This window comes from Cygnus atratus, chromosome 1, assembly GCF_013377495.2.
Source record: "Cygnus atratus isolate AKBS03 ecotype Queensland, Australia chromosome 1, CAtr_DNAZoo_HiC_assembly, whole genome shotgun sequence".
Taxonomy (NCBI): Eukaryota; Metazoa; Chordata; class Aves; order Anseriformes; family Anatidae; genus Cygnus; species Cygnus atratus.
The window spans coordinates 26,602,389-26,627,914 of NC_066362.1; the positions used below are offsets into that span (position 1 = coordinate 26,602,389).

The following is a 25,526-nucleotide window of genomic DNA, read 5'->3' on the forward strand; positions in this document are numbered from 1 at the left end:
CTACAACAGTCAAACATCTACATAGGAAAACATGGTGAACCAAGTGAAAAAGCCATCTTCAGCCTGTTGGATAGTGAAAGAAATATCCCAGTACGGATGCCTGACAAACTCAGAAGGTTGCCTTTTCTGTTACATTACAAACTAATAATACACTATAACTATGTCCTTATTTTGTATACGCAATACAGACTTCTTGAATATTACCCTTTCAGCCCCTTACTCAATGGTCACGTTTTGAGCAGTGGTATCTTTCTGGAAGCATGAATAGCAGGCTTTCTGTATATACACACTGTACAAAGACACTGTTAGAGGAATTTGTAGAAGCGAGAGCCTAGGCACTGAAAGCAAACCCACTCCCTGACTACGTCTTTGTATCGGGAAAGTCAAAATGCTTGGGTGAACCTCATTAGTCAAAATACTGTGCCTTCTGCTTTAAAATGATGGGGGTTATTTCGGAGTTGCTGAAGTGTGACAGCACACACTGATGAGTGCACACAGGTGTTTCCACGCCACCCCATGCTTTCTGCCAGTTCACCCAAATCTAATATCCTGCACCACGCAGCGCTGCTATTCATGGCCTCTCCTCAGATGGGAATGACAGCAGCTGAATTTGCAGTGCTATATGGAGGCTTCCCCAAGTGCAAATATCCAGCAGAGAGCAAGGTTTTTTGAGGCCACTTACTTTAACTTGTGAGTTCAAAGCTAATTTTCGTTTGCTTGCTTTCATGAGCACTGAAGAGCTGAAGTAAAAGTTGCCAGGTACAGACATAGGTACCTCAGTTGCTAAACACCATGTTCTCCTTAACCGAATTTGTTCTTTTTTCTTTTCCTCATTTGTCAATTCTGATATATTTTAAAAGCCTGTAGAGGAAACAAATTTAATGGCAGCCTAATTGACTCTGGGGTCACATCCCCAGTGAAAGCTGAATTAATTTCCAATATTACGATCTGCATGCTCATCTTAGGCTGAAACAGTTAAACCTTGTTTTACAGATTAGGAAAGCAAGCAGTGAGACCACTGCTCTGACTTCTGACGCAATATCTACAGCTCAAGCCAGAAGCCTGAGTCTGTCACAGCTTCTTCACCCCTCGTGGCCTCGGTCGTCAGTCCATCGCCCCAGGCAGCTGAGCCAGCCAAGCAGGGCGGTCAGCTCCCCTGGGATCCCCAGCCAGCCCTGGCGGATCAATGCTCCAGGGGCTGATGCACCTCAGGAGGGCTGCTTCTTGCTGGCTGCCTCTCAGAGGAACACCCTGGCCAGCAGGCACCCAGCACCAGGTGCCTCGGCAGAGTCCCAGCTCTGTAAGGTAGACTAGGTGACCTGCAGAGACGGACGGTCTGTGGGAGAGCTGGGGCAGGACACAGCTGGCTCTGTTCAACACTGCTAGGTGTCAGAGCTTGCTACTTCTGGTTTAATATTGTCTTTTTCACCGGAGCAAATATATGCGTGTGCGTTATAATTAAACAGAAGTGTGTAACAAAAATTACACCTCATACATTTTTACCCTTCATGTAAGGCTGTCAACACACCTCCTAAACCCTACGTTCATTCAGAATAATTAGGTGCATTAGAAATGAGGCCCCAGCATGTCATGGACAACTTTCGAGACTTGAACTGCCCAGACTCAGACACCTTCAACCTGGTTGGAAGCACCCACTGAATTTCGTAGGAGCTGTGAAAGCTCAGGAAAATCTATCCCAAATGCCTGAAATCAAGCACCCTAAACTGGAGGCCTCTGTTTAAAACCTGGCTGCGTTAGGACTTGCCCAAAGCCACCAAGCAAATCAGCAGCAGAGCCAGGAACGGAACAAGCCCTTAGGCTATTAAGAGCCACTGTGCTTCCACTTGCGGAAGGGAAATCCAAATGTTGCTCACTTACTGCTCATATTATCTAAAAAATAAAGCAAAGCAAAAGCAGATGGGCAATCATTTTTTCTGATTATTTTTGACAACGTGCTTCCCGGTTTTTATATGTTCTTTTAATTCCTGAAAAGAACTAAAAGGAAAAGCCTTTAGAAACGATATGGCAGAAAGAGCAAGCGCAAGACATGCAGGGGCTTCAGGAGAGGAGCAAACCGCTGCCTCGGCACCTCAGCCTGGGCGAGTGGTGTTGGTCTGGCATGGTCAGGGCGAGGGATTAATTGGGCAGCCCTGTGCAGGTGGCACTTGGCTGACCCTTGGCTCCTCAGGGCTGACCCCTGGCTCCTGGGGGTTGACACCTGGCTCCCCATGGGCAGCGCCGAGGGCCGGGGACCCGCGGGGAGGCCGCCCCTCACCTGAGACGCTCTGCCGGCTGGAGTCCGCCTCGCCGCCGGCGGCGTTGGCCGTGCTGGGCGCGCTGTTGTCCACCCCGCCCAGCAGAGGTCGCAGGTGGCTCACCGAGACCTGCTCGATGAAGGACGTGCCGTACTTGCGGAAGTACCACCACTCGAAGATCTGCAACACAGCCGTCAGTGGCCCCGCGGCCCCCGCAGCGGCCCCCGCGGCCGCCCCCGGGGGTGCCGGGGGCTCGCAGCCCGCCCGCGGCCCCTGCCGAGCCCGGGCTGACTGCCGGGAGGCCGCCTTCCTCCGGCAACAACAGCGAAAAAACCCTCCCTTGCATCAAATTATGTCCTTCGGAGGCTTTCAAAATTGCGAGGGCCATTGTTTTGAGGTGACTTCTAACGAGAGCCCCCATCCATCCATCCCACGCGAGGCTGCATGCAGGGCTGTGCTCCTGCCTCAGCTCCCTCCCTCCACGGGCAGTGGAAAAAAGATGAGGAAAGGCAGGTTTGCTCCTTTTCCTGGCAATGCCTCCGAAGGATCTCACCACATTTCATTTAAAAAACGTTTAAAGTACCGAACAAAACCCCTGAAACCCAATCTTACAACTTTTAAAGGACTATTTTTTTTCCCCCCAACAGAGCTAGCTGTGTTTTGTTTTGTATTCCTGACTTGCCATGATTCCGAATTAAATTTCAGGCTTTTCGTTCAGCTAGAAAATCAGATTTATATATATATATATATATATTTATATATATAGATAGATATACACGTAGCTCTGCTTAACAAATCATTCCACAGCCTAAAAGAACCCCTGGAAATTGAAATTATGCACATAAATATACATTTGCTGTATTTTCACAGAGAAATTATATTTTTGGGGTAAGAACAGACATTTTAGGAAACCACATAAACCTGGAAATGAAGACTATTTCATATAAATAGGGAAAAGATTTTGAGTGTAACACACACTTCAAATGAGTATATCCTAAAGGGTTTGCAGTTGCACTTCCATTGTCAGCCAAACATCTATACACCAACAGAAACAAAACCAAACTTTTTTTTTTGGAAAATTAGGCAGTCCTTTCTAGCATTGATTAACCGTGAAATTGTGAATGAACGATCTTTGTTCTTTTTATTTTTCTCCGTCTCCGTGTTTTATGCGAGTGCTGAGAACTTTTACAAAATCCTTACAACCCAGTTATTTACCAGCCCTTACTACAGCCCTCCACAGTCAGCACCCAGTGAATTCACACAGCCTGCCCAGCCTGGGCGCTGCCGGGGGAGCTCTCAGGGGCTGGCAAGGATTTGGGCTGTGGGACAGCCGGAGTCTGCAGCGAGGTTCACGTTGGGCTCCACGCCTTCCCTGAATCACACCTGAATCACCAAAAATGGTCTCCCTATTTCTGTATTTTTTGCTTTTTGAAGTCCTCTTGAGCTCTTTATGTAATTGAACTCTCTTCTCGCAGTCTCCATAGGATTGTCTGTAGAGGATACTGGATACTTTTTTTTTTTTTTTTGATTCTTCAAACCATTTCACAGGGGAAAAACTCCATAGGGGCATAGCAAGAAAGTATTCCTCTCCAAAGGTTACTGTAATATGTTCAGCACTGGTGCTTCCCCTAATTCCAGCTGTGTTGCTAAAGTATCCAAGAGCATTCATATGGAAGAAGCTGATGCTAACTGTGCTGGATGGAGGGGAACGTAGCTGGTGGCCATATATCAACTTCACATAAGCATGTGTGGCAGCCCTGGAGACCACTTGGTCCCCAAAACAACCTAATGGCTCTTCTTGGAGACATCAACAAGGAAGAATAAAGCAGTTTTTTGAGGAGAAGACAGAACGGCTACTAACGTGAACAGATAAAGGTCACAAGCGCTGGGGAAGATAAACAGATGCTCAGAGGGAAACCAGAACATAAACATATCTGGATCTTTGTGAACTCTGTGTTCCTGGCAGATCACTGAAATCCCTTGCAGCATGAATAGCTCCTACCTGTGTTTGTCACTCTGTGTGTTCCCTAGGGATGCACCCAGGTGGGAACCTTGGGAGGCAGGGGCAGACCTGTGAGGAAGTATCACCGTATGCTGCTCTGCACTGATGCACTTTCCAGGCATCCACCACTGCCTGCGTTTCTCCAAATGCTAGGGATGATGGACAGGGAGCTGGCACAGGCAAGTCTTTGGGTTCAGCTCTTCTCATGCTCTTCCACAACACTTTCTAAAGGGTTGACAGTCTAAATCTTACGATCATAACCTAAGCAGCCAAGATATGGCCGACCATCAGAAAAAGACCGTGCTGTAAGACACAGTCACAGCTCTGCTCTGAGTGTATGCTTTTGTACTGTCTTTGGCAACTTCGAAGCCTGAACACAACTCAAGCCCCAGTTGTGCCTATCCAAGGCCTCAAAGGACATGGTTTTTAGGAATCAAGAATTACAGTTTTGTACTGAGACACAGGACACTGAGTATCACTGTAACAGAGTCAGGGACTGAAGTACAGCTGCCAGACTGGCCTCTCAAAACTCTTGGTAGTTACAGACTGTCATCTAACTGGCTTTATGCTTTCTTCAAGAAAAAGAGGAAAAAAAAGATTTTTCAAAATGTGTTAATAATTCCCTGCTTATTACTTCATCTATAAACAGCTTTTACATAAAAAAAAAGAGTACTTATGACCTCATTTGCCCTGCATAACTGTACACAAATTGGGAAACCGTCACACTGAATTTCAGTGAAACTGAGGATACAAGCAGAAGGAATGCATGTATGCTGTCATTACTACAGTCCAGCTGAGTGACAGGAACTTGTCAAAACATGTGGTACAGCTGTAAGTTCCTCCTTAGCCTTACAAATACATTAATTACTTTTAAAAAGGGGATTAAAGCTCCTAAATCTTCTAAGACATCTTTGAGAAATATTTGCAATGTTGAGTGAATCCAGTGCCAGGGAACGTAAACCAGATCTCAATGCATACCAGCTCCTAGAAAATGAAGCCATAAATCATCACCACAATATGCCTTTGCTTAGAGTGATTTGTTCAGGGTGTATGAGAAGGTAATATGTAATCTGGTATTGAAGTCAAAACAATAAATTGCCTTCACAGTATTTCTGCACCTTTTTCAGACAGCGTCAGCCGTTTTGAAACCTGACTTCTATAAACAAGTTTGATTTCTAACTGTACCAGCCAGTTTGAAGGCAATGTGAAGTCAACAAGCTTTTGACAGTTCAGCAGAGATCATCTGGCAGAATAATAGCTAACTACACGGATTAATTACCTGTAGAAAGAGATCTAGATCAGAGAGGAAATTAGGGAGAAAAGTCGTCTCTGCACCACCTCTGAAAGCGAAGGCCACCTCATTTAGTGGTATTTACCTTTAGAAGAAGGTGTCCCTGCCCATGGCAGCGGGTTGGAACTGGGTGATCTTTCAGGTCCCTTCCAACCCAAACCATTCTGTGATTGAATGATTCATTTCTCTCATATACATGGAGTGGAAGGGAAGCTCATCTTCACAGCAGTAGCAAATTTCTCTGGGTTCTCTCCAGTTGATGCCTGTTCTTTCATATTTGAACAGGGTCAAACATCTCCAGACTCTCAAGGGGTCTTTAAACCTTCACAAAGGCCAAGTTAAAACCCTGTTCTGAACATTTCCAGCTTTGTGTTTTGAAGTCTAAATCTAGAATTCTTATTTTTCAGTATGGTAGGGGTCATGCTTAACGTAAGAATATTTGATTTTGGAAAACCCATAAGGATGATTTCTACGAGTGCATGGCTATGAAAAAAAAAAACAGCTCGTAGGCAGCAAAGATATTTGGGTCAAATAAAAGCTGGTTAATCACTCATAAATCTTAAAGCATTTCAGATACTTATTTTGGACCTTTTTTGCCTTTGCTTCTCTATGCAGGTACTTCATTTCCCCTGTGCAATGAAAACATTACAGTTCCCCTCTTTCTTATCTCTGCTCTCACATACCAGATCTCACAATCCCAGATCGTTTTATTTCTCTGTGCAACAACAAATCCATTCTGCATCACTTGGATTATCTGATCTTCCCTCTTCGTTTTTCAGAACAGATACTCCACCAGAAATGCATCAGTCCACAAGGGAAGGTTTTAATGGCTGTTCTCACTGGACCAAATACTTACATCTATCAGCAATTTAAATTATGCTTTCCTGTTTATCGTATCCAAGACGGGCATCCTCTCTTACAGTGACTACTCTCTGTAGTCCTCTCCCAGTGTGTGTATTGAGTCTTCATCAGAAAAAGTAAAGAAAAGTTTGTAAACTTTTCTCTAAAAAGAGTGAAGTAAAAGTTTGCAGGCAACTTCCACAGCTTAGGGCTCTCATTCAGACTTCGAATTAGGCATCTAGGTCTCTGAGGAGTAAGATTTGGAATACTCTTCTAATATGAGGGGCGGTAACAACCAATCTAATGGGTCTAAATGAGGCTTACTCCCTTGAGGAGCAGGATAATGATAGCCGAGCATTCAATGGTTGAGCCCCTGTGATAAATAAAACAGGAGCGCAGCACATGTTTGACTGGCTCTGTCATCCACGCTGTTTATTTGTCAGCACGTTGCCTGGCCTGCGCCAACTCTCCCTGAAAATGACTGGATGTGGTCGAGGGATATCACAGCCCAGGGGCTGTTTCCAGTAGATAGTATAGGAAAGATCACCCTGCTTTGGGAAGCAAGAGTGTTTATCCATACGGATGAGATGATACAATGCTACTTGTCCTTGAAAAGAGAAAGCCCCTTGGTCTGCGATGCTAGCAACCACCTTATGCAAAATAGCTATTTACCTACACTTTACCTGCCTCTGGAAATACAGAAAGGAGAAAGAAAATAATATATTGCCTGGCCTAACCGCAAGACTTCTCTGAGAGAGAGTGCTTGGTAAGTGCCACTTGTTACGCCTTCACCGGGTTACAGGCTGCCTTCCTGCAGACCCTTCCTCTCTCATCAGCTACCTGGCAAATGTTTCCAATTTCTCAGGAGCTCCCTACAAGGACTCTGCCCTCCCTGACCTGTCAGCCTCCACCGAGCAGAGCAGAAGCTTTGGACAATTACCACGTATCAGTCTTCAGCTGCCAAAGATTGTCCCTGTACAAACGTCAGACTTCCACAGAATCTGTGGGAACACCCAGAATTCGGGCACCTTTCTGCCCCTCTGCAGCAGACTACACAAAGGTAACAGAACAACTAAATAAATAAACACAGAAGAACAGTTAATATCTACAAGAAATAATTCAGGTCCTCTTTGAGACTTCCTCCACTAGCACCATCAGTTGCAAAAAAGCAGAAAACTGTTATTTGCCCCAAGCTCTGACACAGAATAATAAGGCTTTCTTGGTGGAGCTTCAAGACTGGGGTTCATTGCTGCCTGAGATTTGTTAGAACCCAGACTCTATCAGCTTGAAGTCCAAACACCACAACAACTTTCACCCTGGTGGTAACATATTAAATATGCAGCCTTACTGAGAAATCTCAGTGGCATTTAGGAACACAGTTGCAGTTCACAGCATTTGCCCAACATCAGTCGTGTTCCGTGTTACCCTACCTGTGGCAAACTTCAGCCTCTTGACACCAAATACAATACAGCTCCACTGGATTCTCTGTGTCAGAACCCCGTTTTTCAGTGAATTGAAAGTAACTGTGGTGGCACCAAGTTTCCAATATAACATTTTTAATGTAGTTTGGGACTTAATTTAGTTCCTATTTTTCATGTCAAAAATAGTGCTGGGGTGAATTCAAAAGATGCTAAGTTGTTCATTTTAAACTATGTGCTGTAAAGTAATTATTAAGGAGAATGGTTGAGATAGAAAAGGCTTTTCTGTACTGTTCTGAGCTATCCAGAAAAAAAGAAAGGGTTTGACATCCTTGCTTCAGATCACATAATCTACAGTAAGGCCAGAATTTTACCTAAAGAATGAAAACAAAGAGACAAAATAAGACAGGAGAGTACTGTTCTGCAAAGGAGTCACGTAGCGTGCAATTCCCCAGAGCTGAACTCTGCAGAGTCATTGTTTCATGATCCAAACATGAAACAGAATAAGCATTCACTTTCCCATTGGTCACCACACTTCTGAAATGATGGAATTTTCCCTCATTTCATAACCTGCCGTGCTGTGATTTCTCCTTCTGATTGGGAATTGCAGCCCACCAGTAGTGGAAACAAATCTGCCAGACCATATGGTGGAAAATTCCAAGGAATATCATTACATCTATTCTGACAGATACCCTAGTGATGTAGATTTGAGAGGAGAATGTTTATTTTATAAAAGGGTTTCATTTAATACCACTAGCAGGTCTAAGAATCCTTTAGAACTGCAGATGCTACATGGCAGGTGAGTGGGTGGTATTGTAAGCAACTCAGCATGTGATAGGGCCATTGGTAAACAGCAATACTGTTAAGAAATAGTAAGTCTGAAGCATAATTGGGCTAGAGAATGGCTAGCACTGCCTCAGTAGAACTTGCCCAGTTGTCTTTCCTGATGATGATCCTGATGATGACCATTTTCCATGGTCTACTTAAGCCGCAGTTTCTTCTTTCCATGGCCTTCTCTGCTGAGCTCTTTTTCCATCATCCAGTTTACAGATCACATGTTCCTCTCAGCACATGCACTTTTCCCTACAGCCTAGGGATCCTGACTGTCACCTACCTGGCCTATGTTTCTTGTGCATATTTAGGACAGTGGCATATAAGCATCACACAAAAACTGACAGAAGAAGTGAAGGTCCACAAAAAAAGCTTTCAACACAAAACAGGCTTTCAGTCTTCTTTCAGTCTTTGTCTACACCTCCATCACCTCACTGTTCCTTTAGCTTCACAAAGGACTCTGTCATGCACCACTTAGTGAAATTTCTTTGGCTAAGGCTCACTCAGTCTCATCTCTTCTTGGAAGGCTTCTATAGGTGCCCTTTTCCCCTTCATCACATCACAGCCATGAATGCAACTTGCCACCTGCTTCTTGCACTTTCCATCCAAGTACTGCACTTAGCAATTTCTTGCTCACAAGTCTCCTACTGAGTTCATTCCTCAGAAATTGCTATCATGACTACAGTACAAAATGTAACGACATTTGCAATCATGCTATACACAGACAATTTAGTTACAAATAATTTAGCCTCTCTCGGGTTTTTGTTCCTGTTTGATTCTGTAACATATTTCCATAGATACAGACTATTTTTTTCCTTGCCAATTCCTCCAGCTGTCCTCAATGGCCAGCAACAAATATGAGATTGTGCCTGTGGAACCCATGTATTTTCCTCATTCCTTCTTATCTTGTTTGTGGGGCCTGGCCTTTTGAATGCTTCTCCTTTCTGAGTGAGATTACTGAAGGTAACATTCGGTATATTCCTCCTGTGCATTTGAGTGCGTTGCACCAAACTGAACCAAGTCTTGCAGGTCTGGCTGCTGAACCTCAGCATTCATGTTCTGAAAGAACTGCGGATGTCTCCAGAGCTCTGTCCTGTGCTTTGGGGCTCAATCCATGCAGTCATGATGAATGCCCAAGGTGCAGGCATTAAGTAATTGCTTTCTGCCACAAGCAAACCCCAGAGCAAGGCAGAGCAGCAGTGCACCTGACGCTTTATACCTGAAATCATCTAAGTGATGAGAGTCTCACAGGCATTTAGGAGTGAAGGATGGCATTTCTTTGTCTACAACAAGCAGTGTGGAAGTGAGAGCTCCTCTGAGGTCAGCAGATACACGGCGATGTGAACCAGCCCCTGGTGATGACCTTCATTTGTGTCAGCAGAAAGCCACTCTCAGCTTTACTCAGTATAAGCATAATACCCGAAGTACACCTTGCAGACTGCTGGACTTTTTTTACCTCAGCTTGTTTCTGTAAAGACAATGAATAAAATCCAGAGCAAATGCTCTGCTTTTGACTCCTCCGTTGTGATGGCATTATGATTCAGTCCACTGCATCGATTTGCACGATGAGGCCCTCAGGGATTATATATGGGAGGAGTTTTGTTTTTTTTTTAAAGTGGTTTGAAAATATTCTTTAGACCTTTAAACAAATAGGCAGACATGTATTGAGAAAGATTTTTAAAGTGAAGATGTGAAATAATCTGCCTTTGGAATTCTGGCAGTAAAACTAGGCATGTTGCTAATATTCTAGTCGCCGTTTCTCTAGTAAATCCTGCTGCAACTTTCTAAAATGAGCAAGTGAAGCTGAGAGAGTTGATGCCTCTCCTCCTCTTCTTTTCACCACTCTTGTTATTTCTGTAGTACTTGTCAATGGAAGCACTTAATGTGCAAGCACTTGTTCTGATTTATTATAGGGTTGTTTGTTAGTGGGACACAGTGTCCTTCAAGATTTTTTTTCTTCAAAGAAATATAGTGCTGAAGCATTTCCTCTCTCTTTTTTTTAAAACAGAAATAGAAGGACAAAATTTATGTGCTGCAAAATGTAGGTTTAGAAAACAGAAGTGACACCCATTAATCTCATCAAAGCTTAAAATCCCATTCTGAATGAGAGAATCAATTTGTAAAGTGATATTAATATATCTGGTACTTACCAAAATAAGTCCCGAGATTAGTGAGGAGGTGCCTGTCAGGGCAACATAGAACTTGGGGGTTAACGTGTTCAAAAACATACTCACTGAAAAAGAAAAAAAAAGAGAGGAAACCATGAGTACAAGAGCAGGACATGTTCGCCCCATGTGTCCCCTCCTCCTCCCAGCCGCTCTCCAACTTCAAGCAAGTTATTAGCTTAATTCTGATAAAAAAGTTTCCAGAACATCCTGTTTCATCTGCCTCGCATGACAAAGTAGAAGATGAGACTGCTACGTGCAGAGTTTTGTTTTCACAAGAGTCCATCACAAGGCCATGTACAACAGTCGCACACATGTACGGACGGGTCTTTCCTACTGCAGTCAGCATTCCACTGCCACTGACTTCAGGATTCCCCGGGATATGTGGAAGATTTCTGATTATCTACCTTTGCTACTCCATCGCAGTTAGAAGTCTTATGGGTTGGTCTCAATGTGTTGTGTTGAACTTTGTCTCAACATCCTGCATCGTCTTCGTCGAAACAATTTTTTAAAGCCCGTTATTTTTCATTGCTTTCATTCTTCATTCCTCACTTATAAAGTAGGAGATAATAGCATTTCCCTAACTTGCTCCTCTGCATTACAATTAGTGAAGCACACAGATAGTACGGCAATAGCGAATAAATGCATAACACAGATTAGGAAAAGACCTAACAGGCTTTCTGACAGATTTTATTAAAACAACAGCAACAACACCACCACTACCCAAATTATCTAGGATACAATCTGCCCTATCCAGGGCAGAAGCAAAGCCAGACAAGCTGCAAGGAACAACAAAACCACTGGTATGCACTCCTGGAAATTCGAAGGGCTTTTCTAGTCATACCACATTTTGGAAGCTGCTGAGAGAATCAACAGGCTCAGACACCCATAGAAAATCCCTATGGACTTGAGAAAATAAAATACCCTTTTAGTAGTTTTTGGATACTCCATAGAAGCTATTAGAGAGAACTGGAGCTCTTATGCTAAAATCCAAATGTTTAAAGAGAAAACGTCAACTACCCATCACCTCCATCTTGTATGAACGGACCTGTTGTCCATTAAACTGCACAGGGGGCTAGAATATTGTCTGTAAAAAAACTACTGGTCTCATCCTGAACCAGTGCCAAAGTATCCCTCACACATACATACATACATACATATGTGTGCATTCATACATATGTATCTGTACGTATGCAGGCGTATATAGGCAAAATGCTCTAGTCATCTTCATCCGTGTCTGAAGAAGGAACTGACAATAGTTAACAGGTAAATTTAACAGGCTTGTAGCAGCCTACCTACTGAACAGTCATTTAAAAACACTGATAAAAGACCTGCAGGTGTAGGCAGGAGGCCCTCAGCTCATTCTGTTCCCTTTAGAAATGACACTTGCTGAAATTAAAGAATGTAGAGCCGAGAAATGAAGAGAAGACAATGACAGCAGGATACAAATCATCAAACATTTGATTAATTTTCCATAACCAGTAAAATAGAAAATTGTTTTCCAGAAATGCACTGCTAAAACTGATTGAAACATTGCAAATTAGCTGCTTTGTTTGGATTTTAGCTGTATAGTTAGTCACTGTTGTGTGGTGTCTTTTTTCTTGAAATTGCCATAAATTATTAAAATGTGCCATTTTCTGCTCCACTGGAGTAGCATTAAGCATCAAGCTGATATTGTAAAGAACTAGTTTGTGGGTTTTAATTCCATCTCCCATTATTTTTCACAGATGAGTTGGGTGCCAAATTCTCCGTTACTGTAAATCAGCACAACATCCCCCACCTTACTGTGTGCAGTGGAGCTACACTGATTTATACCGGCTCTGGCTCAACAGTTGGGATTTTCCCACATCTCATTGCTTTTTTTTTCCTGTTTCCATTATTTTTCTTTTTTTTTTCAATGTCTAATGCACACTGACTTTGAAATAGTAGTCCCTGCTTACTCCAGCCCCAGTATCTACTAAGAAAGAAGAGGAAGACAGACACCGAAATAGCTTTAGCTTCTACACACCACCCATGAGTCCTTTAGAAGAAACATTCCTCATTCTGGAATGCAAATGTAAACCAGAGACATAATCAAACGGAGTCACTGGGGATATTTCAGCCTGCCAGTGAAATTGCTTCCTCTGCTGAGGTCAGGATATTCCTGGGAGAAAATACTCTGTCGTGGGGTATAGATGTGCATGCCCCCCATGCAGCCCAGGGCTGCTGCAGTGCCAACAATAACACCAAGAGCCAAGCAGCGGGAGAGACTTTACAGAGGTGCTTTCTCTTCTCCTCCTCTGCCGTAGCTTCACAGCTCATGGAATGCCAGAACTTTCCCAATTAAACTGGAAACATTACCCTAGAGGAAATTTGAATTCCAAGGGCATTAAATAGAAAAACCTAAAAATTTACCAAAGCTGTGAAGGCATCTGAGCCTCCTGCGTTTTAGAAGATTCCATGGGAAGGTAGCCATTTGAAGACAGATATAGTCTATTTGCTTTAAATTCCTACTGCCTCTTCCATTAAAAAATGCTGCAAATAGAACAAAATTCCTTAAGTGGTGACAACGTTCTCCCTTACCATTACTGACTGCTATCAGTACACGTCACTCTGGGAAACGTATCCCCATTTGGAAGAGCCCTCTCCACAAATCAGACTACGAGCTGCTCACCAGTAGAGCAGAATGAGCGAGCGTCTTAAGAATTGATGTTAGCTTTGGTCTGTCACCACATCTGTTACGAGCAATTTATTCTGATTTATAGACAATCAGATCCAAATGGAGATAGGCTTTTATTTATCTGTCATCTGCACCACTGTTACTGTTCTGTTCTTTACTTACGTGTATGCTGGTGCTCGTTTGTGCTCTTTACTAGGGGCTGCTACAGTCGTTCACTTTTACAGCTTAATCGTGGGGACTGGCGAGGTGAGCAGGTGCGATGCTGGATGCTCTCAGACTGTAGGGTCTCTCCTCCCAGCTAACCAGCACGGCTCTGCTGCTTCATTTACAGTCGCATGCAATTAGCAGAGTTACTTAGCTGGCCTGCTTCTCTCTAATCCCTCTGCTGTTCTTCTTCCCACTGATTAATAAAAGAATCTTCTGTTCCATTATGAAAACTATCGACTTCTGCCAATTATTAACCACCTCCCCGGTCCCTTTGTCTCTGTAAATGTTAACTAAAGCAAACACTTTCTAATAAGAAACATATTTCCAAAACAATAAAACCAAGCACTGGAGAAGCTGTGGTCAGACTGTTTTTATGCTGAAGTCAATGAGAATTCAGTCTTTGTTTCACTGGAAACTACTTCAAGGTCCATTTTTCGTGATGTTAATCCCCAAAGTAAAAATCAATCCTCTTTTGGGTTATCTTATACGCATGATTATATATATATATATAAAGAGTAAAGAGTATTTCCTTATAGTCAGCATTCTGACCCTGGAGAAATCACTGTGAGGGCTATCCAGTATCTACATCCCTCCCTGCACCCCATATCAGACCCAGATTTCCTTCATGAGTTGCAGTAAACTGAAGATGGCATTAGATAACGCTAAATGTCCATCTGTTTAAATCTGCATAGCGGTATTTTTCCCCTCTGTTTCCATTTCAGGAAAGCGAGGAGCAGAGAGAGGTTTCTGAGCAGCGAGAGTTGATGCTGGCTGAAGATGGCTGCAGAATAAGAAGTCAGGGAGAACCGCCAGCGCAAGGTGGTACTGCACGTGCTTCCTTCTGCTTTCCTCACACGCCAGCATATGCCTCATTATTTCTCTGCACACAGGGAAGGTGGTACACTTACTCGGCTTGCATTATCAACTCTTGTCTGTAACTCGGTAGCACTTAAAAAAGGCATCTAAGGAATATCCAGAGAGAGAAGCTTGCCTATATTTAACACCAATTGCCCAATGTCCCTACAGTGCCAACTCACTTGAAATTGCGGTTAAATCCCAATTATTTACAAAGGCTTTTGATAGTGAGTGATTTATTTTAGGTGTGTTAGTGGAGATGATGGAATACAGCACAGCCTGTTTTTGTAAAGAAAACCAGCGAGACCTATAAATGCTGTCTAAATAAGCCATGCGTGTCTGCTTATGAGACATTTCTGGCCCTAAAAATAGGCCCCCCCTGCCTTTCCTCCCTTCTCTTTATTGCTTTCATTTTAATCATGCTTGAGTCATCCACAATAAGGTACTATTGACATTTCCAAAGTTGCTTGCATTACACTGGTAAATCATTCCGTCCTACTGTATAACATCCAGGGAAGGATTACTATGTCACTGCTAACCGTGCATGCTCAGAGATGAATTTACAACCAATTCAGTTCACAGCGGACAAGGCAAAAAAGCACACAAGCCACAGTCTGTTGAGGCTAATCAAAAGAGGTGATTGAAATGTTCTTAAAAGCTAATGTCATTTCATTCCTGTTGGACATGTTGTTCATTGCCACTACCCATGATTCTTTCTGAACATGAGGATAAAGAATAAAGGAAGATCATCCTTTTTTTTATTTTAAGCAACAAAATCCTCAAATCACGTACATTGTCTTCCTCAAGGTGACCCTGCACTATGGTGCTTTACAAATTTCTTCAAACGCTTTGAGGCATTCACATTTCAGGCACGTGAGGAACCACCACACGAGGGAAATACTGGGTTTAAACTGGTGAAATTATCATCATGGTGTTCTATCAGTTAATTACACTCAAAGATGTTTAGGGGTGGGAGCATTGCAAACTAGCTACTATTCCCACACGTGGGTCTACTAAAATGGCAGCACTAATACCTACCTGAATGTGAGCCTATGTCATTCGCCCAGTATGGTGCTAATAAAAATTTAATAGCAGTGTCACATGAATCATACACACAAACAGCTCAAGCAAAGAAAGGACTGCGTCATTTATTGCACTGCTAAGAGGTAAAATAATTCCAAAGTCAGAACGTTATCTTCAAACAGAGTTAAACTTAAATACATACCAATAACTTAGAACAAACAAGAAGATGCTTTGCAGACCCAGAATTAAAGAACTACAACATTTCACTTCATTTTCTGTCTCCACCCTCCACAGTATGTGCTTGGTATGCAAAACAATGAGAAGTCTTGTAACGCCAGAGCCCAAGTCCTGGAGACTGGCAACAAGCGAAGAAGGTCCTGTTGCTGAGGATCCTTGACACAGCACCTCAGCTTCTTTTCACTGCAAAAACCCATTCGAGCTGGTGTTCAGACATGGGATAGAGGATGCAGAAGGGACTGACTTGTTGCACAGGGGCCTCACCATACATTAATGTAGCCCCCGATTCAAAGTTTCGCAGCAGTGCAGAACTCCTCTACCAAAGTGCCAGCCAAGACGGTGAAATAAAGTTGTTCAATAAACTTCTTCTAATAAATGTATAAAATTCCCCTCTGAGTAGGAAGCACTGCATACTCTCCACTTTGACTGAACTATTTACATGTAACCTTTTTGAACTCTTGAGTCATACTTCAGAAGAAGCTCAGCAATACACTTGGGAACCCATGCTAGGGTCATGCTGAATTATACATTCTTTTCTGCGATGGCCTCCATCTCAGCATAAATACAAACCCCACCAGATTTAAAAGTAGCATGTGATATTGCCTCGGGAAAGACAAACAAACAAAACTTCATCATTTACCAGGGTTTTCCCTGGGAAGCTACCAAGATTTTTTCGTACTTCTTCAGACTTCTTGAAGAAATTGCCAAAGAAGAAGTGAACATCCAACAGTTTACGAATGCTCCAGAGTGAGTTTCATTTTTACTTGAGTTGTTGCAGATTCTGTGCAACTTCCTTCTCTAAGGCCTTTTGTGTAGCTCTGTTTTCAAAACGTGAAAACTTTTGACACTCAGAACCAAACACGGGGCCACTCCCGGCAGGAACAATCGGCGTCTCTGTGCTGCGCACAAGGAAATCCAGATGCCCACTGACTTTGCTCAACCACCTCCGCTTGTCCTGAAGGCATGAGGCTGAATGGGAGTCACATTCAGACATTTGGAGCCGGATCTAATGGCCAGTGAAGTCATCTCTTGCTCTGTGAATGCTGGATCAGAGCCCAGGTGGCGTGCCAAACGGTACCTATTACTTCAGATAAATACTGAAGTCGGTTAACTACCAACGATTGCGCACAGAGTGCTGCTGTTACAGATACTTCTAGGTAGGCTTTCTGGGCTGAAGCACCACCACACTCTCTCTTCCACGTTTCCTCATCTTAAATGTACATGTTTGCCCTTCCAATGCAACGCCTTCGCCACATAAAGAATGGGCAGTGACTGTGGATGGTCTGTTCTGGATAGAAGTTTTGGTAGCATGGGAGAGGCCTTCAGTCACAAACCACAGCCAGAAGACAAGAACCAGCAGAAGGCAATAACACAGTACCAGTTCCAGGTCAAAAACATCCAACTTTACTCCTAACTGAGAAAAGAAATAGAATTTTAAAGGTTGCAGATGACGGCAATAACTTTCTCACCGCTTTGTGACCCAATGGCCCACTGAGCTAATTGTGCCCAGCGCAGAAAACTGAAACAAAACCAAATTCAGTCCGTTTTCCCCAACCACTCCTGCCTGAGATTTGCTAACGAATCCAACTTGATCATTCTCCTTGACATTTTAATGCATTAAATATCTGAAAGCCAACGTGACACAGCGATCAATACTGGCCTGCCTCTCAACACCAGGTCTATATTCATGCTATAATGCCCAGAAGTGATCAGATCAGTCTCTGTTCTGGCTCAGTCCTAGCAAGAATTTGTGCTAGTTCGTGAGCCTTTGGGACTTCCACGAGTATACTATGCCCGTCTGAGTGCATTTACCACTCAGGCTGTTAGACATGGGGATTGCTTGTCCCCACTGAGAATAAGATGCAGGGAAACATAACTGATAAGAGATGGGAGCCATCACGGAGCTGAGGGCTGAAGGACAGAGGTGCAGAGGGAAAGGCGAAGTAAGGCCAGAGAGAGAGACAAAAAAAAATTAAGATTGAAAAAGTTAGAGAAAAATCTGTTCTGTGAGGAGAAACCTTGAAGTACAGGTAAATGAAATAATCCAGGACTGGAAGACAAAAAACCCACATAGACTCCAGCATGACTTAACACTGTGTGGTATCCACAGGAAAGGGGAAAGAGAAAAGAAAACCAATATGGAGACAGACAAGTATAATATACAGATAAATTAAAAGAAAATGAAAAATGGAATGACATTAAAAATGAGCACGTAGAAAGGAGGACAAAAGACAGAGACAGAAACAGCAAAGGCAAGAAAAGCACACAAGAAACGTCCCATGCAACGTGAATGTAAACAGAGGCTATTTTTATTCTAGCAAAAGACGGTGTGCGATCCAGGGGCACCTTTCACTGGGAGAAATAATAAAGGCAACACTAACAGGTTTGGTCGTTTGGGGAAGCAATACTGCCAACAAGCTATTCCACAGCATCAAACACAACCAGCGCCTTGTCTCACAAACAGATCCTTTACACAAGGTGCTGCTTAAGTTCCTGTCCCCACCTGTGCATTTTCCCACTATTTCCTACTCCCATGCAAGAGACAGGGCAATTGCTGAGGAGCCACAGCCTGCAGCCCAGGGCATCGAGGTACCCCCAAGCCTTTGTAACTGAGATGCCTGCAAACTCTGGCCTTTCAGCAGCTGCTACGCTCAGCTGCTCCACTTTCCCCCTGGAACAGACAGGCTGCACACACAGGTACAGGACCCACTGTATCCCACCCCAAGAAAAACACCTGTGAATTTAAATCCCAGAACCAACATAGGACAGCCAGACTCCAGCACGGTATTTTGCTATCCCATTTGACTGAGATCATGAACTCCCTACCTAGTGGATTTGGGGAGAATAAAAGTATGGAGAAAAAAAAAAGATCAATTTTCCTCCGTGAAAGCAGCTACTGTAATGCAAATTTGCTGTCACATTTGCTGCCCCCTGCCAAAGGATGGGGAACATTTCCTCTTCCTTTCACAATGCAGCGGTGACATGAATTAATTACACGGCTCCCGTTAATTGTAGAGCATGCTGACTGAACACCAGGATTTGCTAATATATTGGCAGCAAAAGCCCTGTTCAAAAAAAAACTACCACTGGCAACAAACCCCAGCACTTCCATTTAAAGAAAGTTAAAATGAGGGAGAAACCATTTCCTGAGACCTCAGAGCCCTCGGCTGTCAGGGATTAAACTCCTGTGCATTTCTTTATGGCCAGCACAGTGCCCCACTGCTAAAAGCAGAGTCCTGGCATTAATAATGCAGAAGTGGGAGGGAAGAACTGGGACAAGTAAGAACGAGACATGAAGGATGAGCAGCAACATGCTGAGTAAAGGTATTTGGATTTTAAAGATGCGCGTGTGTAAGATCTGGTTGTTGCTTGGTTCTTAGCTAAATTCTCTTGCAGCACTTTCAACCTCAATTCTTCTAAAATCATTTTGCTTGTCAGGTGATTTGAAACGCTGTCAATATACACGTCTCCCCTGCAGATTTTAACTTTTCAAGAAACTTACAAGTCCTTGTCTTAATTTGCACTTAAGTGATGTACTTACTGCAAGAGGAGGTACTCTCTCAGACTTGTGATGGGGAATATCCTTCGCTGTGCAATGCTACAGGGCATCTGCAGGCAGAACCAGGCCAGATGCTGGAGAAGGCACCTTCACAGTCAGCTTGCGGCACCCTGCTCTAACCACCAACACATCTGCACGTGCACCTAGCAGCAATTTCCCCAGCACGAAACCAGAGGAAATTCTGATGTGATGCTCCGGACGGATGATGCTGCAGTCCCTGATGGTCTCTCGTGATTTCGGAGCATCGCTGTGTACAGACTTCTACCTTCTTTCAGACGTGTGGCCAGCACCTCACTCGTACAGGAGAGAGCAGTATACTGAGCTCTTCAGAGTACAGCTGTGGCACAGCTTATCAGCTGGATGGGTTTAAGACTTAAGGCAGACAGCAGCTGGGCTCCACCGAAAATCAACAGTGATGTATTTCACTGCAAAAATGTACCTAAGTACTGCGACAAAATCCCCTGATTTTTCACAGAAGCAGTCTGCATCCCGAAGTATTCAAACAAATCCACAGTGTGCTTTAAAATTCTTAACATCAGCTGCATCGGTGTAACCGAATTGCTCGGGCTTTGTCCAGTGAGGACAGGCACTGCCTGTGAAGTCAAACCTACCTGGTAACCTCAGCTGTGCCTTGTTCTGAGGCATAACACAGATTTACGTGGTTTAGCCTTTCAAAGCTGTCTTAAAACAGAAGCCAATTACTAATCATTATCTGGAGTCATTTAAGACAATTAATGGCTTTTGTTTCAAGTACCTGATCAGCGCCTCTCTCTCACAGCCCAGGTTTTGCCCTCTTCTCTCATGTAACAACACTCAGGGAGGTACCAGCCCCACTGACTCTTTGATTTTGGTTCATTAGCTGTCTAAGAATACCCTCAGCTAAAAGTTTGCCACAGTGATTAATTCCAATGCATAGATAACAAAGGCTAATCTACTTTAGAGAGACAAATCAGGCAGAGTGGTCACGACCAACTACCACCGGCCTTCCACAAAAGCCAAAATATCCCATGGGTTCCTATTATCCTGGAGCCTCTCTCTGAGCAGCTATTCCCATGCCGAGACAAAAAGAGGCAGATGAACAGAACACCCTCTGCTGCCCTGCAGCCTCCCTTTGTGCCTCCTTTTGTTCAGGCAGGATTTGCTACGAGCACTAAACCTACGGATACGGGCAGTGGTACATCTTCCGCCCTTACTTGCCTGTTGCGTTCAACAAAGATGGGGATCGTCATGTTTTGTGCATTCAGAAACTTGTCCCAGCAAGGAAAAACTGCAATTTGCATCCTGACTGAGATTTTGACGATTTTTCAGACACTTTTTTTTTTTAAGTTCTGGAAAAAAATTCTGTTCCTGACATTCCTATCCTAACCTTGATAGCTTCCCTATATAGCACGTCTATTTTAAGAGTCTCTAAGATGCTGATCTCTTCGCATGCAAGAAATAGCAAGGTGCTTCTTGGGATAGAGGTGACGGGAAAACATTTTTGTAATTAGAGGCAGCAACCTCGTGAAAATTCCCTGGAGATCCACAACAGCTAATATCATTATCCTGTCACGGAAAACTCATCTATGCTTCCTACTTACAAAATCAATAGGGTGTTCATGCCATTTTTCTCTAAGCTACCCATTTTAAATTTCTATACGCAGCCGGGACGTTTTTTCCAGTAATTGATGGTCTGGGTAATGTAGCACAAAAGGAAGGGAGAAATGAATTTTCTAGCAAGTGTGATTCATTAGGCTTATGTACGTAATAATCACCCTTCCCCTTCGCAGCACTCTTAAAGCTGAGTGACTCACACAATAATTGTACCAAATGGAAAAGAAGACAAGTTAAGTAGAAAACTTTTACCTCTTTGCCTCCCTTTTGGGGATTTTCACAGAAAGCACAGCACCAGATTTGACAAGTGCAGTACAATTTCCATTGTCTAGCAATCTCTTGGGACACCCAAAACTTATTAAAATGGAAAAGGCTCAGTTGCAACTCTGTAGACAAAATTGAAATCTGCATTCAGGTCCCAGCTGATAAGGAGACCAACTCTGGCGGAGAATTTTGCATAACAATGACGTTCAATAGAGCGAGCTACAGAGAGAGAATTTCCAAATAAATGGCATGGTGAGGGCAGGCATGGCCCTAAGTCAGACCCTTAAAGCACTATCAGCCTGCGGCCAGGTGGTCCTCTGCCACTGCACACAGCAAGTCCCTCTCAACTGCTATTTCCTCCAGACGTCTTGGGACACGAGACAGAACTGGGCTCTCCGTGGTTTTAAAGCTTGTTTCATTTCATGAGAAGGCAAATACTATTTAGACCACATCATTAGCATGAACAATAAAGATAAAATCCCAGGAGAAAAGGCAGCTCGATACACCCACTGTTTTTCTTACTGAATATTTGATGTTTTTAATTCCAAAAATGAGCTGAGCTGCTCTGGCTAAGAACAATTGTGAAATAGCATTCTGTACAATAGCGTCTTTAATGTTCCTTCCTTCTGCTTAAAATTACTGAACCCTTTCAGAGGTGGACCTCCTTACGCATGTCAGAGGGGGCACACAAGGAGCGAGACAGGACCCAGCAGGGCTGTTTGGCACCGTGCACAACGGGCACCAAATCCGAAATCCGGCTGCTCAGCAGCACCCCACGAACGCACTAATCCCAGCCCTCTGTGGTACCCAGCAGCTGCTCCTTCAGATTCCTTTTCCTCTTGAGCCCAAGTGGAGACAGAAGTGAAAAATGCAAGACTAAATTAGCTGAACAAGATGCACCTGATAAACGAGAAGCTTGTGTGAGAAATAAAACCAGCCCAGGTCTTATTGTAACCTCTGTTCTCAGCCCTGCTGTTGGTTCAGTCACATACTGCACTGGCTCTAAATTGAAAATTCAAAGGCTCTGTGAAACATTCAGCAGTGTTTGGAAGCTCCCACATCTAGGTCCAGCCTGGGACCTGTGAAAGTCAACATGCGTTCACCTGTCTGAGTTGTGCAGGAGAGTACCAAGCAGGTGACAAGAGCATCCCCACATTTCAGCAAACGACCCTGTGGAAGTACTCGGCATGCCATGCCGCATCAAACTGCAGGTAACTGACAGCAGCTGGATTGCAGATGGCATGATGGAGAAAGCAGATTAAGAAAAAAAAAAAAAGTATTTCTCTGTGATTAGCAGGCTACGTCCTTGTTTTTGCACTGTTTTCTATGTGCTGCCCTGTGAGAAAGATGCTGAGCCAGGGAGAAAAAGCCTAGAGCATGGCTGGTCCAACGCCACCTTTCACTTCCACAGGCGTGCACATCGGGGTCTCGAGCACAGGCAGGGAATGGCTGGAGATCCTCTTTGCAAGTTCCCCCCTCAGCTCTGCCTTGAGCTATGGGAACTCCAAGTTCCTCAAACATCAGGCTAACGTAGCCCAAATCAAGTGCCTGCAATCAGAAAATGGTTTTGAAAGCTGGGCCAGGCCGGCGGCGAGTCACGGCGGTGAGACCACCTCGGGAGCTTCTCATTCTCTGTGGCTTGGCAGGACCTGAGCACGGAACAAGGGCCCGCTGCCTGTCCTCGCTTCTGACTGCTGCTGAATGCTGCGTAACCTGTGAGCACTGCACCGGGTGACCAGAGAAGGCCTCGCTGCAAAATAAGGCAGTCGAAAATGCTTTGGTTTTGTTACATCCACTTGTTCCTCTTCTGTCCATGTTAGTGCACGTAGGACTAGTAGCCACAGCCACGTTAATCCTCAGATTGCGGTGGTAAATTATGATAATCATTGTTTTGGAATTTTTTCAGCTCCTCCTTAATTTGACCTACTCAGATCACCCTTGAAAAACTGTCTTTGAAGCTACACCTTGCCACGTTTTTTCCTAAGGCAGTGGTAAGTTTCTGGAACTCCTTTTTTGGTTTTGTTTTTGGAGTGGGGGGACCCCAGCAAAAAGATTCAACATCTTGGGGACCTCACATCTGCTCGCTCCCAGGTTTTCCCTACACCTGTAGCTGGGAACTAGCTCCCTGCTTGGCCCTTGAGAGAGAGCAACAGGAAAGTGATCTCCGAGTGTGCGGCGCTTGGACCAGATTCCCATCTGAACACGCACATCTGAATGAGCAACAGCATCGGCAGAAAAATCCAGAAGAAAACTTTGAGAATGGCACGATGCCAAAATCAATACAGCAATATATCCAAAGCAGGGTCTCGTATAGAAAGCTCAGGGAGGGAACACAACATTATTGTAGGAGACTACTTAACTTAATGCTTTCCAAAAGGCCACTTGGCTCAGAAACAGAGAGATTTGGGACCTGCTAAGTGTGTTTAAGCACTCGGAGTTGTGGCATTTAAATGACCAACAAAACCCTCAGTGCTCATTATTCAGAGCACGAAATACTGCCAGGAGAAGGGCCGCTGACTTTCTGGCTGGAAGTGCCCATCAGAGAGATGTACGTCAGGATATACAATACTGGAGCAACACGGAATTTGCAATGAAGTTTAGGTTCTGCTTCCAGCTCCACGGCTGCCTTGCCTCTGAGTCTTCAAATGCAGTGTTTTGGGGTGCAGTTTCTGTGCCTGTGCCTTGGGAAGACACATCGATAACATTTTGAAACAGCAGCTGTCTTTGCACTCATTTACAGCCATTGAGTTCTTCACTTCCACAGCGTAACATCCTAAAACACCGGCAAAGTGAATTTCTCAGGCCTTCTCCAAGGACTGTGGCTGGTACTACCTTTCTCCAAACCCAGAAGGCATTACGGAAAACAGCTGATTACATCCAAGGAAAGGTATTTCATTTAGTGCCTTCCAGCAGAGCTGATCCCGACCCACCCTGTCCCAGCACAGCACAGTAGTCAACACTACGGTGGTCCGTAATGCTGATGTGCCAGCTGGCACTATGTACAGGGACTGGAAGACAGAGTAGGGCATGAGATGGTATGCAGAGGTGATTAAAACAAAAAAACTAACACAACTTTGCAGCCTTAAGAACTCCCTTGAGCAGAAAGTGAATGCTACAGATAACCTGCTGTGTTGGGTTTGGATCTCCCTGTATTTGCTTGCCACCTCTCTATTTTTTGTTACTTTTTAAAAATGAAAGTAGCTCCCACAGGAGATTACTGAGCTCCAGCCACATTAGCACTGTTAAGGAATGGGTCCCCTGAAGAGCTCTTTTTTCATGTTATGCAATTAATATTTTACTAAATGGTGAAAAGCTGCCTCCAAGCAGAAAGATCCCAGTTCAGACTTTGAAAACAGGAAACCTCATCAGCCAGGGAAGGTAGGGAAAACCATCTGAGCTTGTTAAGTCATTGCTGCCTGAAGGAAACCCCAGCGGAGGGAGTCAACGGGAAAGAGCGTGACGCCTGAATACGTGCTACAGCTCACCAGCAAAGCCAAGCAGAGAGGAAATGCTGGCAGCAGAAGCCAAACAGAGGAGATGCCAATAGGTCTGCAAGCTCGAAATGGCATCAAGAGATGTTACATTTTGTAGCCATATTAAAAATGTATTCAGTTAATATTCAGTGGGGAAAGATTTGTTGACTTCTGCAGGAGTATATCAATAAAGAAATATTACATTAACCCTTTCCCAAAAGCATTCATAACTTTCTCAGTGAAGCGTAACACTTAAAAAATAAAACAAAACAAAAAAACCCTGTTTTTCAAAACCCAGATTTTTCTTTCCCATACACAAGGCCCTTGCCCTGAGGATATTTAATTTCTGGATGAAATAAATCAACCCAATCTTCTTTTATCTGGGAGTTATGAACATGGCTTTGTGGGAAAAATGCAGTTGGGGATCTTTTAATAGATTTTTAGACTTCTCCAGAGTGGTGGTTTCCCTCTTCTGAGGAGTCAGACTCCTGAAGAAACTACTCCAGGTTTGCTGCTCGTGAAGCACATTGGCAATTTGGATAATCAACTAAATGCCACAGAGCCATTATCTTTTCCCTAAAGCTGCTTGTTGTTTTGGAATTGCAGGAGTTCTCCCAAGTTAATTTAACACTGTCACTATTCCCAAGTTAATTTAATACTGTCACAGATGTAAATCGCTCAGAGATTAGTTAGTCTCAAGCCACAGCTAGAAACCCATGACGCAGAAGACTTACAAAGATCTTGCTAAAATTTTAAGTATGTTGCTCTTACTGGTTTACAAAAAAACCTTCAAAATATTCTTGATGCTATGCTTTATGGACATAAAATGGTCCTGTGAGGCAAAGGAAAAAAGG

The 25,526-nt window shown here is 43.8% G+C and overlaps 1 protein-coding gene across 3 annotated transcripts in view; it reads right to left on the reverse strand.

Moving 5' to 3' along the window:
* Nucleotides 1–25,526, reverse strand: part of ST7 (suppression of tumorigenicity 7) — a 145,798-nt gene that overhangs the window by 58,284 nt on the left and 61,988 nt on the right. For 2 of the 3 annotated variants that reach the window (XM_035544053.2, XM_035544055.2), the window contains exons 2-3: nucleotides 10,788–10,870; nucleotides 2,276–2,435 (exon numbers count right to left, since the gene is read on the reverse strand). In XM_035544053.2, coding sequence (XP_035399946.1) covers nucleotides 2,276–2,435; nucleotides 10,788–10,870 — 243 coding nt within the window. Of the gene's footprint in view, nucleotides 1–2,275; nucleotides 2,436–10,787; nucleotides 10,871–13,623; nucleotides 14,119–25,526 lie in introns of those variants that run through there. The other variant, XM_035544054.2, reaches the window with a different exon arrangement.